The sequence below is a fragment of the Channa argus genome, chromosome 1 (assembly GCF_033026475.1).
Source record: "Channa argus isolate prfri chromosome 1, Channa argus male v1.0, whole genome shotgun sequence".
In the NCBI taxonomy this organism is placed as follows: Eukaryota; Metazoa; Chordata; class Actinopteri; order Anabantiformes; family Channidae; genus Channa; species Channa argus.
Genome location: NC_090197.1, coordinates 46,748,625 through 46,766,270, shown reverse-complemented (window position 1 = coordinate 46,766,270; position 17,646 = coordinate 46,748,625). Strand labels below are relative to the sequence as shown.

General features: G+C 40.9%; 1 protein-coding gene across 8 annotated transcripts; it reads right to left on the bottom strand.

The window, feature by feature from the left end:
• Positions 1 to 250: 250 nt before the first annotated feature.
• ikzf1 (IKAROS family zinc finger 1 (Ikaros)) lies at positions 251 to 15,791 on the bottom strand. 8 transcript variants are annotated; one of them, XM_067527247.1, is made up of 8 exons: positions 15,256 to 15,790; positions 10,800 to 10,853; positions 10,516 to 10,629; positions 4,794 to 5,063; positions 3,038 to 3,205; positions 2,220 to 2,345; positions 1,591 to 1,722; positions 251 to 1,108 (listed from the first exon to the last, which is right to left on the bottom strand). In XM_067527247.1, the coding sequence occupies exons 1-8, from the start codon at positions 15,587 to 15,589 to the stop codon at positions 399 to 401; spliced, it is 1,908 nt and encodes a 635-aa protein (XP_067383348.1). In that variant the 5' UTR covers positions 15,590 to 15,790; the 3' UTR covers positions 251 to 398. The 8 variants fall into 8 exon arrangements, with proteins under 8 accessions (XP_067383348.1, XP_067383338.1, XP_067383382.1 ...); XM_067527237.1 differs by having other exon boundaries at positions 1,591 to 1,725; positions 15,256 to 15,789; XM_067527281.1 differs by having other exon boundaries at positions 1,591 to 1,725; positions 10,711 to 10,853; positions 15,256 to 15,342.
• Between the last annotated feature and the right edge of the window lie 1,855 nt (positions 15,792 to 17,646).

The window sequence follows — 17,646 nt, the reverse complement described above, 5'->3', positions numbered from 1 at the left end:
AAATATTCCCTATTTTTAAAACTGGACACAGTTGTCTTCCTTGTTTTTCAAAAGAAAAATCATGTTTGTACATTTTATACACGTGGCAACAGCAAATACATCATTAAACATATGCAGCATGCAGGTACTCTGCTGTTTCGTCTTCTTTTGCTGGATTCAACAAACCTGCGTAGTTTGTTTATTGTATTACTTTGTATAAAACACGGCCAACCTCAGTGTATTTGGACTAATATGCCTTTATTTTAGATGATGTGTGTGTGTGTGTGTGTGTGTGTGTGTGTGTGTGTGTGTGTGTGTGTGTGTGTGTGTGTGTGTTTGTCTGCGCGCGCGCGCATGCGTGGCTTGTTTTTCATACATACACCTGGGCATTTGTCTGTGTCAAAGTGTGTGTTCAGGGCTCAGTAGCGATGCTCCCCTCGCGTTATGTGAGAAGAGAACTCGTACCGGTCTTGACTCCGGTGGCCGCAGAGGTTGCACTCGAAGGGGTCCCTGAAGCCGTGGCAGCCCATGTGAATGGTGTACATTACGTGGTCCAGGAAGAGGACGCGGCAGTGTTCGCACCTGTACGCTCTCACCTGCTCCCCGTCTGCCGTCACCACCTTGAAGCCCTCGGAGGCCATCTCCATGCTGGCCCGGATGGCCTCGTACTGCCTCTGCTGTTCCTCCTTCACCAGGGGGAGCACACCGTTCCTCACCCCCGATGTGATGTGGTTGGTCAAATAGATGAGACCGGAGGCCGCCCCGCTTGGACGATCCTCGTTGTTGCTCTCGGTGTCGGTGGAGTCCTGGCCGCTGTGGCTGGGGGAGCCGTCCTTCTCGCTGGACGCCGACTTGGAGTTGGACAGCAGCAGCAGGTTCTCAGCTGCGCTGTCTTTGGCCGATAGGCTGTGGCCCGTCCCCGCGTGGCCCTCGGGTGCAGGCTTGTGAAGGCTGTACATGGAGCCGAGGCCCACATCCGAAGAGGAGGCCGGAGAGGTCTGGACCAGAGGCCGAAGGGACTCGGCTCCTAGATAACTGATGGCGCTGTTGATGGCCTGGTCTATGACGTGGGGCTGAATAAGCTCGCCCGCTCCCCCATCGTAGGTGACGTCTGCCAGACGTTTGTCTCCTGAGGGACCAGAGAGAGACACAAGACAGATGTAGAGGCTAAACTTTAGTGACACACATTAATTTTCACCTACATCCTGTGATCCTGAGCCTTTTCTGTCCTCCTTGTTTGTAGTTCTAGTCTGATACTAGGATTTCCCTCGGCATCTTAATATTTCATTTCTCTTTTTTGTTATGGAGCTCATAATACATTTAATGTGAAAATAGTATCATCAGCAAAGATAAAAAAAACGGACTTTTAAAACATCAATTAAACAAAATTAAAGTCATAACTCCTATACCAGGCTGCACTGCAATAAATAGATTTTCTCAGGATATTCTGCATGCATGCTGCATGGCCAGGGTGGCAAATAAAAATGCAAAACTAATGAACACACAAACACACTGTAACTTCACCTATGCAGCGTTCATCGGTGCAGCAGTTACTTTTATATTTCATGAAATATAGCAAGACTGTATTTACACAAAGAAAGCAGCCCTTACCCACAAACTTCTGTGGCATAGTGCTCTTACGTTTAGCTACATTATTAGCTAGTCTGTCTAGCACCAAAGCTCTGTCAGATCCCGTCTGGCTTAAGTCTTCCCTCTGCTCATTCTGGTTGCTTTCTTCCTTTACTACTGGAAAGCAAGACAGAAAAGTAGATTTCAGAATCAAAGTAGGTTGGTCCTATTTAACGTGATGAACTTGGTGCCTGGTAACACATGTCTGATGGCATTTTCCTCACAGAGCACACAGAGGACTGTTCTGACACATGTGAGCCTCTCGGTCTGTTCACGCTCACATATCAAGTCTATTTAATGCAGGGATTTCGCAAATAGTGCATTTGTTGAAGTTGTGACTATGTGGACAAATACACAACTGCATACCCACAGCATGAAACAATGGATAGAATGAGCTCTGCAGCTATTTTGAATACAGAGCCTTTATTCACATGGACATGGCATGAATTTACCCTGGAGTGGTTAAGAACTGCAACGCTTTAAGCACAAGTATTCTGCTGTTGCATGCATAGAGAGTCTTGTGCTCAAGGTAAAGTAGGTCATCAGATTTGAGTAAAGTGGAGTGTTTTGTGTGTATGTGTGCGTGTGTGCATGTCTCATGAGGCACCAACCTGTGTAGATGCTATTCTGCAGCCCCATAAACTGTAGGTAGTTGTGGCACCTTTCCTTGTGCTCCTCAAGGGAGCTGCGCTGCTTGTAACTCCTTCCACAGTAAGCACACTTGTGGGGTTTTCCAACTGCAAAAAATAAATAATAAACATCAATGATCAGAGCAGTGCAGTTTTCTATGTATTGGCTGATATCCAAATGATAACCCGTGCTATTTTAACATTTGGTTACACAATCGTGAATCAACTTACGCTAAAGTTAATACATTGCTCTTTCCTGGAAGAACAAACAAAACCAGCCACACAGTTTGCTTATAAAAATGTTGGCATTTACATATATGCATGGATGCATAGTTTCAATTTAAAGTCAATGGAAATTCTTCTCAAAGTATTGAGAAGATCAATTTTTGGTTTCAGTCTTTGTTGACAAAAACAATTATCTTCATGCATTAGGAATAATATTCATATAATACTCTTAATATCAGTTTATAAGTCTGTATAAGTCTCCATCTTCTGTGCAAACTTGCTTTCAGTTTTGTCCACTGCTGATCCTTCACTTTCAGTTAACAAACCATTCGTAGCAGGTTTTGTAAGTGCTCTGTTTACACCTAAATAATTTCATCAGCACATACTGCTGCAAAGCCAACAAAAAAAAAAGTGACACCATATCTACACTCTGTCAACTTCCTGTTATATGGCTCTGAGCTCTTGCTGTATGCACTGCAGAACATGTCATGCCTTTTGTAAAGGCTTCAACCCAGCGTTCCTAGAATTACCATGAGCGCAGACATTTGCGATGTGGAGGATCTTTGCGTACTCACCCGAATGGGTGCGTAGATGGCCGGTGAGGGCGTCCCTCCTGCGACAGGCGTAGCTGCACAGGTGACACTTGAAGGGTTTCTCCCCTGAATGGAGCTTGATGTGACGCAGCAGGTTTCCCTTCTGCGTGAAAGAGGCACCACACTGGCTGCACTGGAAAGGACGTTCTCCTGAGAGCAAAAACACAACAGACACATATTACTGTAAAGAGGCAGACAACGCCCACAAATAACAGAAACAAGCATTGCTATTTTTCTGGCACTCAATTTTATGTGTTATTCTTGTGTCCTATTATACCTAATACCGTTCAGGTTTCGAAAGTTTTTCTTGATTGTACTACTCTCCCTTATCTCACCAAGTTTGATCCCTCCACTGACAGCAACAACTGCACAAACTCTTTCCTATGTGGATGTAAAAGTAGGCTGCTGCTGTGGGAATGTGGGGTCACTGCACTACAAGCATCCCAAGCATCAGAACAAGCCATATGATGGAGCGTCTCCAGGGCGGAGAGCGATCCAGCAGCCTGTGGGAGGGTTTCACAGCAGAGTGACACTCCATCTCTCCATGCTCCCCCTGCCCCACCGACTTCTGGCGCTCTGATCGAACAAGAGCCTTTCAGACTCAGCCTGCCAGTTTCGTAATGCACCATTGCCTAGGTCAATTTGATCTGAAAATCTCATTTTTTCCTCTTCTTCGTCTCTAAAATAAGAGCGGCACATCACAATGCAAATTCAGCCTCATTTGAATAAAGCGAAGGAAACACTTTGTGTTGAGAGCCAGTCTTCCTGATCAGCGCTTCTGGAATAAACCAATATCCAGCCTCTCCGAGTGTTGTGGCATTCTGTGAGAACGTTTTAATATGGCATTTTTTTTCAAAGCCCCCCCATAAAATAAGAGTCACCAGTGAAGCAGCAAAAATATATAAAAAAGGAAATTCATTAAAAATGCATTTCAGGAGCAAAGAGTCACCACAGAATATTTTCTATTTAAATAGGAGGCACTTCATTATATCTTTTATTGTACTTTCTTTTGCATTTACATTAGTCTAGAGTTCCTTTCTTCCATTTTGAGTTTCATTAGTTTCTAAAGCTTGACAGTTAAGTGCCTTTTTCAGAAATGTTCCCCACCACTGGTTTGGCTTCATTACAATAGAATATCAATTTTGAAATTTGAAAAACTTTTAATAGCCTGATTATTGTCACTTTGTGGAGATTTCATTTAATTGCAGCAGATATCCTGTTTCTCAACTGAGCGCATGTTTTTTATTTATTTTTTTGGACCAAGTTTGTCTCTGATACTTTATCGCACAATAATTTTATCAGTTACTGTTGCTTGTCACGTGGTGATTCAGAGTCATTTAGATGAACAATAATGGATGCTAATGGTGTGCTCAAAGTCTATTTCACGCACGATAGGAAGGAATACATGCAAACAGCCAAACGCAAGCATGCCAATACAACTACAGCTGAGTGTAAAAGTGACTGCAAACATTTTAACAGGCTGTAAAGTTTATTACGAAGACTCAATCACTTTTACATGTGTACAGGAAAAGAAACACAAAGCCAAAGTGCATACACTGTGATGCCAATTGTGTTAATACTACATTGAGACCTTCATTTTTACCATTTTAGGTCTAAAGAACTGCTCTAAATCTAACGAGGAGCCACAGCAGACACCTCTCTACCCCTCATCCATCCCCTCATACTGACAGTGAACATGGTTGCAAAGGAAGGGCAAGAAGTATTGCAGGTGGCTTACCAGTGTGGCTTCGTTTGTGCACCATCAACACATTGGGGCCAATGCAAACTATCCCACAGATATCGCACTTGAGCTTCCCGTTGGGCAGCCGGATACCACCGGCCGAGGAGAAGGCCTTGGCTTCGGAGCTTGGCTGCGAGCCGTTCACCTTCGCCCCGGAGGCATCAATCACGCGCAAGTCTTCCGCACACTCCTCCTCCTCCACGCCATTCATGTCACAGGCCAGCCCATTCTCCTCATCACTGCGAGCCTCAACTTTAATGTTACAGGCTGGAAAAGAGGGCAAGGTGGGGCCACGGTTTAGAATACGAGCATGCTTCTTTCATGATGTTATATACACTACAGATGGCCAGTTTGTCAGTGTAATCCTGAGAATAGCCTGATCATTTCTTAAAGTGCATGTGAATTTCTTTGTAGATCAGTTTCTTTTTAAGTTTAGTTTGACAATTTCTTTTAACATTATTATTATTATTATTATTATTAGTAGTAGTAGTAGTAGTAGTATTATTATAATTATTATTATGTCTATTATGTCTATTATGCCTATTTCTTATCACTGATAAACAATATTGTTTTTTTTTTTAAATTGTGTCACACTCATAATTTACCAGACCTTTTTACCAGATCTTTTATTTTATTGGGGATAATTTTATAAAATCATGTTTTTTTTTTAGATCTGATCTTAATTTTCTTAATTTGTCTGAATGATACCTATCAATATTTTTACGAATGAAATGTGTGCTTATTTAGGAATTTTTAAAGACTAGATTGATGATCTCAAACTGTCATTTAAATTATTTAATTGAAATTATATGATTGAAACTAAACTTCAAAACTTAAAATGATTAAAAAAAAGCCTTATTTGGATTCATTTAGTATGGATTTAGTATTGTGTCTACTATAGTTCTGTTCATTCCCTCTTGCTTCTGTTGAGTTAGACACTGTATGTACAGTAAGTGCTGCACGTATTACAACTGCACTATAATATAAGTGGGGCAACAATGGCTTTTGTGCATAATATGACATTTTCATGTTTTCAGTGATGCTGCATCAAAAAGCTGCCTTTCTGCCTTTCAGGTTTTGATATGAAATCAGCCTGAGAAAAGTCAACAAAGAGATACGATCAACCAATAACATGTTGCATGTTTAATCTGTTAACTGTGCTGCGTCCATTTTCCATGCAGCAAACACATTTTCATAGGGATAGACAGGTGGATAGCATGTCTACAGTTTGAGGATGTCAATGATGAGATGAAGAAACAGATCATCTCACACCCTCACACTTTTGCTGAAACAAATGACAGCAAGATAAACAGGAAACAGAGACACAGGAAGCAGTGCGAAACTAGGGACGACAGCGTTGTCTTTCACTGCAACAGACACACAACCTTTCCACCTTTAATTCTACATGACTGATAAATGGCTGATTTTTATAAAGTATATGTGGTGTTCCCCCAAGTGATTAGAAAACAGAAGTGTCCATTGTGTTAAAGCTCCCTATTTTCCCACCAGAGAATTTTAGAAACATTTGAGAACTGACAGATCTTGCAAGTCCCACAGCTACTAGCCTGTGGTTTGCATGTCACAGCAGCAGCCTGATTTCCCCATGTCTCTACCTCTGTTTGTACAACTGAAGAGGAAGAAGTGGAAATCATGAAATATAGGAATCTATGGAAAAGGGGAAGCTTCTGAAAGAGGGCCTGTCTAACTGAAATACCAAGAATTATGGAGAAGTGACAGAAAGGGAAGCATGGGAAAAGAATTGTAAAACAGTGTAACTGAAACAGGTTTCTTTTGTTTGTTTCTTTTTTTTTTTTTTTTTTGTAGGAGCTTTTGTAGGAGCTTTGTTTTGACAGGGCTGCCAAAGGAACCTAAAAGTACAGAAAGCAAGAGGCAGAAGTAAAATATTAAATGCTAAAAGTGAAGGATCACAAGATGTTTATCATCATGTTCAAAGTCATATTATCCAGTCCTCCATATTCACACTAATTTTTTTTTTACTTACAATTAGTCATTTAGCGGGCTCTTTTATCCAAATCAACTGTTGATGCATAGGAAACAATCTAGTCATCGGTTTTTTCAACATTTTTTATTTTGGATCAACTCTCTTGTTCTTTTTTTTTCAGGAGATGAGCTACTGGTTATACATACATAGACAAGGCTGATAATGACTTTTACATAATTAGCCACCAACCAAAATATCCAGTGTAGGGAGAATACCACTAAACTCCGATGCTTTTAGTTTCACTTAGGAGTTCTCTGGTTTTTATATATATTAACTGATGTAACTGCCACTTGTAACCCCACAGCCTTTTGTGAATAAATAAAACAATTAAAAATGTATCCATTACGCTCAACAAATATATGACCTGTTTATCTATTACTTTCAACTACTTGAAACACTTGTCTGTTGCTTTGAGCTAACTGGTGCAACTTCTCTACTCTCTCACTCACTTGTTTACACACCCCACATTTAGTGGTTTTTAAAGTTTCTTAATATGAATACAAATGTTTTTACTGTAGAAAAATATTTGGGAAAAAATTACATAAAGATATATTTACATCTTCCATTATTTTTTTGTGAAGTGCAGTCACGTTGTGCTAGAGTCCAAATAAATGCATTTGCAGAGGTGAAAGAGTTTGCACTGAGCAGTCAGAGTCATCTTTTTTTGGAAAGACTTTACACGTGTTGCAAAACACGCATGTGGATTTCTCACTTCAGACAGCAGAGCTTCTCATTCAGGCCTAAGCATTTCAATGACAAAGTGAAACATTTGGCAAGTTTCAAAGCTTAAAATCTATACTACACCACTAAGTTATTTTAATTTTTACATTCTAGTCAAAAATTCTTCTCTAGATAGTTAACATACTTTTCTAATGTCTAAATAAGTTGTACATTTATGCATAATAGTAAAAATGTTTAAACGGCACTAAGGCAGAGCCGTACACCAGGGAATTAGTACAGCACTGAATGGTTGGAACAATGCATAAAACATTAATGTTTATCTGTAGTTGCCAGTTCCTCAAACATTTAATACACAAACAAGGCTCTCAGGTTATCAGCTGGCAAAGTTAGACAGAAGTGAACCATGAACACTGTTGCCTGCCTCCCCACTTCTCATGGATATGGGGAAGTTATGACTAAATTGGGAGTAGGAACAAGGCTTTTTACTTTATATCATGTTTGTCATGGTCACACATCCTGATTTGCTCGTTTTGGGAAGCGAGTGTCAGATCACATACTAGACAAACAAAACCGATCGCAATAAAACGGTGATAACCTGACGTGAATCTAATCCTCAGATTGGGGTAACACACTACTATGCAAAGAGACTAACAAATATATTGTCGATGACATGCAGCATTTGTGACAGGAAGCACATTTGGCATAAAAACAATGAATAATCAATATTCACAGAGATCGACAGCAGATAGGAAGTTAGCAAGGGTTTTAGTTTGCAGCGTGGAAACACAGGGAGCCTGCTGGAGGTTCCTGTTAATGACTAGTGGTGCACTCACTGCCTGAAAATAACCCTGTGTTCAAGGTAGTGGAACCACATGTGTTAAACCGTGCCAGCAACACACTCAGCACAACTTGCAGGAACACCAAAAACAGCCTGCTTTCCCCCTCACACTATTTTTTTCTTCATAAACTCGCCTCCAAGCTTTCAGGAACTAGACAACAGTGTCCCTCTCTGTCTCATGTCTCTGTTACAGCAAAGGCTCGGTCTGAATCACTGAAAGTGAAAGAGAAATAAATTTACCGGGATGTTGTGTAGGCCAAATTACTGGCCAAATTACTGCCTTGTGACTATGTGTATTTTCAGTTTAACCCATGTAAGATAAGTAAAAATTATTTACCAAACAGTGCAGCTGCAAAAGAAGTGACGACTAGAGAGGTTACACTTTGCCGTATAAACTTTGCGTATATAAGGTTGTATACAGTATGTGTGGATTACAGCTTTGTGAATGCACAGCAACAATAATGATCCCATGCTGTGAAAACCTCTTTGCAACAGGAAGCAACCTGGGTTTTGAGGTTTTTAGCTTTCAGTACTTTGAGGTCCTATGTCCCACATATAGTCCCCTTGCTTTTTGCTTTTTTTCTCTGTCTCTCTCTCTACAGAGAACTGAGCAGCACATGATCCTGTGTGATAATTATAACTCGTTTGGGCTTTTATCATAGAAGCAGTGATGCATAGATGTACCAGATACTTGCACTTCCCTTCTTTCACTCTTTGGGCGCTTTCTCTCTGTCCTGATATAGACATATGTAACCTCCCCCCCCCCCCCCCCCACCCCACACACACGCACACACACACACTGATGTGACCACCCAGCAAAGGGAATGAACAGAAATTCACACATAGTACAGACACTCAGACATACTGTGTCCTCTTTATGTCGAGGTCAAACAATAAAATCATTTCTAAACCTACGTTCTCTGTATTTACCATTCTTTCCAGGTTGTTCTAAAGATTGATCTGTTGGCTGAGATGGGATGTACTTTATGAAACTGTATTTTACTAACTGTTTAGATGCCACTGCAACACTATGAGACATTTATGTATGACAACTCCACAATGTGTGTGTGTGTGTGTTAGCAGGTGTGTGACCTATGTGGTGTAGTGATGTGCTGATCTCTCTAGAGCTTGGCTCTGTTCCTGAACTCTTTATCTCCAGGAGTGTTGAAACTGTCTGATGGCAAGTTCTTCTTAGGAAACTCTTACACATCCTATTTCAGTTTCCTCTCACATTTTATTTTTGACTGCACTACTAATTTTTGCCGTTATCTGGAAAAACACCGGTTAGATGGTCAAAGCCATCATGCTTGCTTTTTTTTTTTTAGAGTAACATGATTTCTCATGATTAAAACAAGCATTTTCTGGAGCCTGAGTTGCACGAAATTTAGTAAATTTCAAATTTTTGACTTTGACCCAAACTCTAATGTTATATATGTCTTTTGCCTTATTTTCCATGGCTGTTGTTTCATCTTGAAAGCTGTGGCACTCCCTAACATTTTAGACCTCCGGTGGCTGTTGCCATGAACAAACAAAGAGCTGAATAATACCTGTATCATTTTGTAACTGCGTGTAAATCTAACTAACTTTTAAAAACTTATATTGATGCTACAAAGATTTCCTGTATTTATTCACAAACCACCAATGTTTGGAGAATGGAGATAAACATACACAACCATCGTAAATCCCCTAGAATGTTTCTTCCTTATTTTCACCATGGTATTCCCTGGCTTGATGTTCATAAACTCATATCAAGGCCACATTAGCTATTCCTTAAGATTCAGTCTATTAATGACATGCAATGGATCAAAGCGATTTTTTTTTACCTTGTTTGCCAATGACCTCAATGTGTCTCTTTGCAGCTTAAAATTAATTTTTCCAAGGGATTTGGCACAGCAAATATGTCCCACTGGATGTATGTGGGATTAAGTTGTAAAAATATTTTTAAGCTTAAGTATATTAGGCTTTTGATACTGACATTACTTTCATTTAATAATTTTACTGTGATGCTTTGGGAATGAATACATTGTTGTAGGGAGAGGCGCTGCAGTTGTTATGATTCATTTTACTGCTGCTTTGTGAGATACACTCAACTTAATGTAGCAATCACACACCTATTAATTTACTTTCAGTTATGACATATGGCATCAGTGATGTTCTGACTGGCAGTAAGGTACATTTGGTGAGATGCAGCCTCGTACCTTTGTCTCCTCTGTTGTTCTGCTGGTGGGTGGAGCTGGCTGACAGGTCCTCAGGGACGGCCATGGGCTCCTCTGCCTCCTCTGATGCTTCATTGGCAGGGGGGCTGTCTCTACCTAGTGAGACACACACCAGCAAATGCCCATCACTCACCACGTGACCCCTTGATGTGTCTCATTCAGGACGAGAAAAATTACCTCTGAACGGGTGTATGAGCCTGTTTGTGGGCCTATTGTATCTACTTTCTGCAGTCTGTGGCTCAATCATGCAGTAGGTAGTGTTTTACCTGGCATCTGGGCCATTTCCTGGGCCTCCTCTGTCTCCATGCGGTGAAAGTACTCTAATGGGGGAGAGATAGAGATGTAGATGTGTGTAAGTTTAATCAAGTGCAGGCTAAGAAAACAACATTATAAAAAGGTAGAGTGGAGTAAAGGGTGCATTTCTCGGTGTGACTCCGTCACCTCAGTGGGATCCCTCTTGTCACAGCCGCAGATGCACCACTGTCCCCACATTACATTACAAAGAATTGCAGACATTTTCATTACAAGGCTGACAGAGAGATTTGGAGAGCGGCTTGGCTCTGGCTGACGTGGCCCATTGGTAGCATGGGGTTGCTGGGAATAGGCTTTCAGACCACATTTGTTATTTATTGTTAATTTCCTGCCACGTAATCATCCAAAAATGCAAACTGACTGCCGCAAAATTAAGCAGAAAATTAACTGGCCCTAGGTCACTGAGGATGCGGGTGTTCGCCGTGCCCAGCTGATCAGCGCTCGTGTTCTCTCTAATTTACTGAACATGCATCACTGAGCCCACGGCCTGAGCACAGACACATGCAAGCCACAATCAGAAACAAAGAGAGGGAGAGAAAGTGAGAGAAGAAGAGAGAAAGGCAGCGAGATAGATATAGAGAAAGAAAAGTAGATAGCAATAGGAGGGCAAAAAGTCAGAAGAGCAAATGCAACAGGACCGTGCAGAGAAAAGAAAAGAGAAAAGCAGGACAAAGGACAGAGAAGTTCTATTTATTTAATACATTTTTTTTAGAAAGACGAGCCAGTTGAGTCCAGAAGCAATCCTCTGGCCAGAGCTGAATATCTGAGAAGTCACCAGTTCTTGTGGCCCCATTAATAATGGATGGCCCTCAAGCCTGCAGCAGATGGGCCCGACAGCCTCAGCCTCAGCCCCGCCACTTCAAGAAGCCCTTGGTGGGGCCGCTGCCTAGTCCAAGCAGCCACACAGGGAGAAGTGAAGCTCCCGAAAATAGCGAAACAAGCCCAAGGGAGAAGGGGAACCTAGGCCTTCCTGTTTTACTGACAGATGGCTCCACACATTTGGAACAAATAGTGGGAAGCAACCAGGCTACTCTGTCGCAATGCACAGTATTCTGCAGAGTCAAGTCAGGAGCTCTGCGGCCTGCAGACGCCCAGGATGCAAGTGTGAGTTGGGGGGACAAAGGTCACTGGTGCAGATGATTTGTTCAGCACAACACAGGAGTGCAGCGTGTTTCTCCACTGAGATACAACTCTGCAGTACTGTTTTTCAGCATCTGGAGTTTGGAGGTCGGGGGTTTAGTGGGTGGGTGTGTGTGTATGTGTGGGGGGGGTATATTCTCATGTGCCCTTTGGCAGATGGTGCAAGGGGAAACACGGATGTGTTGGTGGGGGGGCTTTGACAGAAATAAAATAGAGAGTTCCTACGTTCACCCACAACACACTTGCGTAGGCATGTGGAAAGTATAAGGTGCGCACCGAATATTCAGGAAGTAGCTATTTTGTTCAAGCGCAAGCAAGTGATTTCGTGGTGTCTGTATTTTATAACACAGCAGAAATGACTTCATCACTTAAAAAAATCATATTTATTCTATGTATTTTATTTTTTTATTGAGTTAATGTGCCTTATGTTTAAGTCATATTTGAGAGTAGAGTTTTCCTTTGCCAAATGCTCAAGTCCTACAGTTTTTTTTTTTCTTTTTTCTCATTTGACTGAAACTGAAATTCTGTCACTTGTAGGATTTTTACCCTTTATTGCTCATGTCCTGGTTGTATGTGTTAGTGTGTGAACTGGGGGCAGGTGGAATATTTCAGCCAGTAAAATGGAATTTAAAGAAAAGACTTCTGAGAGAGTTCTCAGCGCGCAGGGGACTCTGGAAAAGTTTTGGTCTGAGTACGTCAAGTGAGGAGAGGCAGGAAGAGGCTTGTGGGTTGAGAGAATTCTCAGTCCCCCTCCTATGTGTGTGTGTGTGTGAATGTGTTTGGTGGATAGCGGTGGTGTGTTGGAGGGGGGAGGTTAGAGGCGTCTGCTCATATAGTGAGGTGCAAAAGCTACACCAGGGAGCAGGGTGGAGATGAGAAACAACGAAACCGTTAACAGATACTGAGGAGCCACACCAGCAAAGTCTGGATACACATGAGGAAGCACACACACTTATGTGTCTGCATGCATAAGTACATAAAATATACTTTTAAAATTAAAAGTGAAAACTGGAATAAACAGATTAACACTGAAGTATAGAAATTGGGGATGGATATAACAATAAAAATTATCTAATGTTTAAGTTCAAACAAAAGTTTAATTTTGAAATTAAAAAATGATAAAACCTTTACAAAATAAACGTCTGATACAAGTGAGGGTATATGTGCTGTATATGTTTCTGCTTACGACAACTGGATTTTTGGCTACAATAAAACATGTTAAAAGATTAAAATACCTCAGTATTAGCAACAAAGGCATGTTACTGATATGTGTCCACACACACACCACTACATGTCATCAGTATATGAATCCAGTGTCACTGCTGATTAATGCGAATTCACTTTGATTGAGTACAAACAATTATGACTCATAATTCTAAGGATTTCTGTATGCACACAATCTCCTAAAACTTTCCACTTCAGGCAGTGACTGAGAAGACTGATAAATGAAAATATCTTAATTAATCATTTTTGCACCAATGGGTTTCATGTGTAATAAAGCTGTGGGTGCTTCCTTATCAGCCATTAGGAACAGAGATTATCCTGCACTTACTATGTGGTGCATGGTCACATTTGCTCACATTCACATGGAGATTCTCATCAGTAATTCATGAAACGTATGGGTGGAAGTGGGTAGATGGTGATAGAGAATGTGTTCTGGGAGTCTGTCGAGGGGGTGAGGGGAGAGTAAAGGTGTGCTGAGGAGAAGTTTCCTTCATTTGCATCTGACACACTTCACTACTCTGCTATTCAGACAGTACAATCATTTTAATAACTGTCTTCCTCTCTCCCCCTCCTCCTACTTCTGTTTCTACTGACAAGAAAGCTGATGTATGTGCAGACAGACTTGCAGCACTTTCAGCACTTCTCTATACAACTGAGCTATGAAAAAGTTCAATTTGTGCAGGTACTGGGGTTCATTTCCAAGTTTTAACATCTGAAATCAACCGTATTTTACACTATTTTACTAGGATATGTTTTGTCAAGTGTGAGTTTTGTGTTTTAGTATGATTTTATGAAATTTCAGTTTAGTTAACCTCCTTTAAATGTTCAAATGCATTAAAAAGAAACACTTAAACTGAACATCAAATGCATTTCAGCAGCTAAAAAAACACACAAATGATATAGAAAATGAGCTTAACTAATGACAAGTCACCTACTTGGTTCATTACATCAAACACTATATTTATTATAGTTAGATAAATTCTTCATTTCATTAAGGACATTAAGGCCACTGGGGCAAAAACATATTTTTTGAAGAGGCTCAACTTCTACAACCAGGAACCTTCGGTTTTGCAACGCGATAACAAGAAGAAAGCACTTTATTTCCTCAGCAGTTTGACGGTGAATCTTGCAGGGTTTTTTGTCTGGGCGTTGATGAACAACTTTCCAACTCAGTGTCATCAGTGTAAAAAGTTTCATCAGTCCTGCCTACATATGTGCGTTTTTTTCTGCTTTTCACGCAGACGTTTATAGCAACTAACTGAGAGTGTGAGTCGAACAGATGAATACAAAGCTTAACGGTATGGGAAATTATCTGATTTATCGATTATTGATTTATATGCGACATTAGATGTATGCGTTTGTCGGTGCGTACTGATTTCCTGTTTTAGGCAGCGCTGAAATGTTTTCACATTCGGTTTGGTTTTCGGCCCCCCGACAAATTTGTGTATTCACTCCTAAAAAATATGTAGGCTATTATAATATTTGGTTAACTTCAAATACAGATTAACCATCTAAAGTTTACTGATTACGCACATCTATTGCAACAGGTGCCATGAGTGTAAAAACGTACCAAACAAGTTCAAAATATGAGGAAAATTTTAGATAATTACTAGGAAATCTTAGAGCTTGGATTAATAATTTTGCATAGCTCTAAATGTTGCTGGAAGAATTTATTCACATGTTCCCAAAAGAATAAGACACATGGAAAATGGGGAACATTCCAACATTTCCCTTAAATTACTGACTATTAGGAAACGACTAAAACGGTAAAATACACATATTTGTATATATTTGTTTTTTTTTTTTTTTCGTAAAAGTGCTCTCATTTATTAATCCGTTACATGACCCGCACCGGCACAGACTTAACGCGCACCAAACGGGATTTGATGCTGCGGCGCACCTGCACCGAAACTAGAAGGACAGTCTTTTCCAGTCAGGTGCAAATGTGTCCTAAAAATCTTGCAGACAAACTATCTCAATTTAGAGCTCTTGTTCTAGGCTTTGATATCAGTTTGGAGCTGAAAAGTGCGGTGGAAGTCACTTTACCTGCTATTCCTTGAGTTTGCAGTATGAAGTTCTTCCAACTCTCCCCGGCTCCATGTGCAGAAGGTTGCAGCGTCGCGGCGGCCCCATGGAGCTGCGCCCTGAGTCCCTCCCCTCTCCACTGCACTTCCTCGTTCCAACCCAACATGACTATGTCTCTGAGCTCGACTGAGGCATTTTGCTTGCTTTTATCCACAGGCCGAGTCTGCGGCGGGGAGTCGAGCCACCGAGCCTTTGGCACTTGCTTTGTGCCGTGCCAATAAAAGCTGACACCCAGTAGACCATTACTGGCAGCCATGCATGAGATGGGATGAGGCGCGCGAGCAGAGTGGACCATTCATTGTTTATTTATTTCATTCTAGCCGAGGAAGCTGATGGGGGTGGGGGGTGGGGGGGGTCCTCACTTGCATATTGGACAGCTCCCCTTCTGTCACCTGTTCTGGCACCTTGAAGCAGTCCATGAAATTAACTCAACTGTTTTCTTTTCCCATATAATGGGACTTTCTCTCCTCTATGTTTGATCCATTTCACTTTACTCTGTCTCTCAAGTGATGCTCCTATTGTTATCAATGCCACCTTTCCACCTACCTCATCACATCAGCAGGTGTCCAGAAGCAGGTTCATGTCTGGACCTGATCAAACTCCTTGTTTTTTCAATATTTTACTCTGTTACTTTCTGTTTTAAGATGCATGTAAGCTGCATCTTCCCTGTGTCAGTGACTCAGTCCTGCACAAGATCATCATGCAGATATGCGTTATATTTACTGAAATGTGGTTTTGCCTTTGGCTTTGTGTATAGGAGTTTACAAACTATCACACTGCTGCTTGTACTGTGAGTCCAAACCCATCAGAGATAATTTTAGTTTCAGATGCTTCCATCAATGTGAGCTCTCTGACATTTTTATATTATTTGCTGCAGTGTCAATTACCTCAATTCATTTCAAAACTGCTTAGAAGTGACTTGTAACTGAGATGCATAACAACTAATGTAAATTAGTAAACTAAGTGTAATAATTACCCTCACTTTAATAACTACTTTTCTACTTCTAACTACTTTACTAATATAAATAAAATTGTCATTGTCTTTTGCCATTGTATTGTTAAATCCAGAGAACGACATGTGCCCATATACTGTCTGATAAATTGTGGATAAATATTGATGGAAGTTTTAAATAAATAATGAGCTGCACCCCCAGTTTGGCTAAAATAACTCACACCTCATTTTCAAGTACGTCCTGTCATTATATTCTCATATATGTATCTGCTGAAGTGGATCTGTGCTGTAATTACTGCATTTCAACTTAAAGCTTATACTATTAAAGTAGATGTTATTACTCCCTGCACTGGATATATTAACATCTGATTAAGTTACAGCTGTTTAAATTCAATTTCCTAGAATAAGTAGTTATAGTTGTGTAATTTCACTGTTTTCTCTGCTTGTGACAGTTTTTCCCAGTATCCCGCTGTCCTCAGGCCCCGCAGAGCACTCTTATCTCAGGAGAGGCTGTGTGTACTGGATTGCTGAGTCACCTTTCATGGGAGGCTGCCCTTATCTCCTAAGAAGCACAACATTTAGGCAGTTGGTTGCAAAAGGAGGAACTTTGGGCAGGAGCGCTGTGGCCTGCTGTGTCTTCATGGCCATACTATGGATTGCAGCAATACTCGCTGACTTCCTCAAAGCTTCACGGCCGGCACTGCTTCATCTATAAGGTCTGAGCCTGCCATTTTGTTACATGTGCAGGTATGAAATAGCTGGAGGATGGCCAACTCCTGAGGCCACATAAAGGGAATGCTGGGACTAAAATGTGAGTCACTGCTACCAGTGAACTCAGAGGCCATGATTGGGGTCTCCCAGTTCTTTGAGATACTGTCCCACTCAGTGACACAGCACCTTTACAGGGTCTGACAGGCAAACTTCTGTAAGGACAATGATTCAGTCAAGATTTTAGAGAAGTAACTGCAGAGAAGGGATCCATTATCACAACTGGCTGAGTTGTTGATAATCATCCTAATGTCTAGCTTCTACAAAATGTGTAAATGTTATTGATCATGTGAAAATGCCTGCAGATTAATGCCTGCTAATCTTTGCAGGTTTTAAACTTAATTCTTCAGAATTTATGGTTAAAAAAATCAACTCAACATAACCCCTGCTCCTCCAGGTTAATCCACAACCTGAAGTAAACCCATGTTGTTTTAATTATTATCGTTATCTGGCAAGTTTCAAAACATCATCAGGCAATGTAGCCGGTCGACTACCAAACAATAGGCTCTGACTGGTTCTTATTTCATGGATCTTTAAGCAGTATTCACTGTTTCACATTTGGAAGCATGAGCAGCATGTAACCCTTAATTGGTTTCAACACCTTAATAAGTCAAAGACGTTCAAGGCCGATA

Coding starts and splice junctions, on each gene's coding strand:
- ikzf1 (XM_067527237.1), bottom strand. CDS start 15,589: ATGGTCCACTCTGCTCGCGCGCCTCATCCCATCTCATGCATGGCTGCC. Junction 3,206..4,793: donor GCACAAACGAAGCCACACTG/GTAAGCCACCTG, acceptor TTTTGCTCTCAG/GAGAACGTCCTTTCCAGTGC. Junction 1,726..2,219: donor GCAGAATAGCATCTACACAG/GTTGGTGCCTCA, acceptor CTTGCTTTCCAG/TAGTAAAGGAAGAAAGCAAC.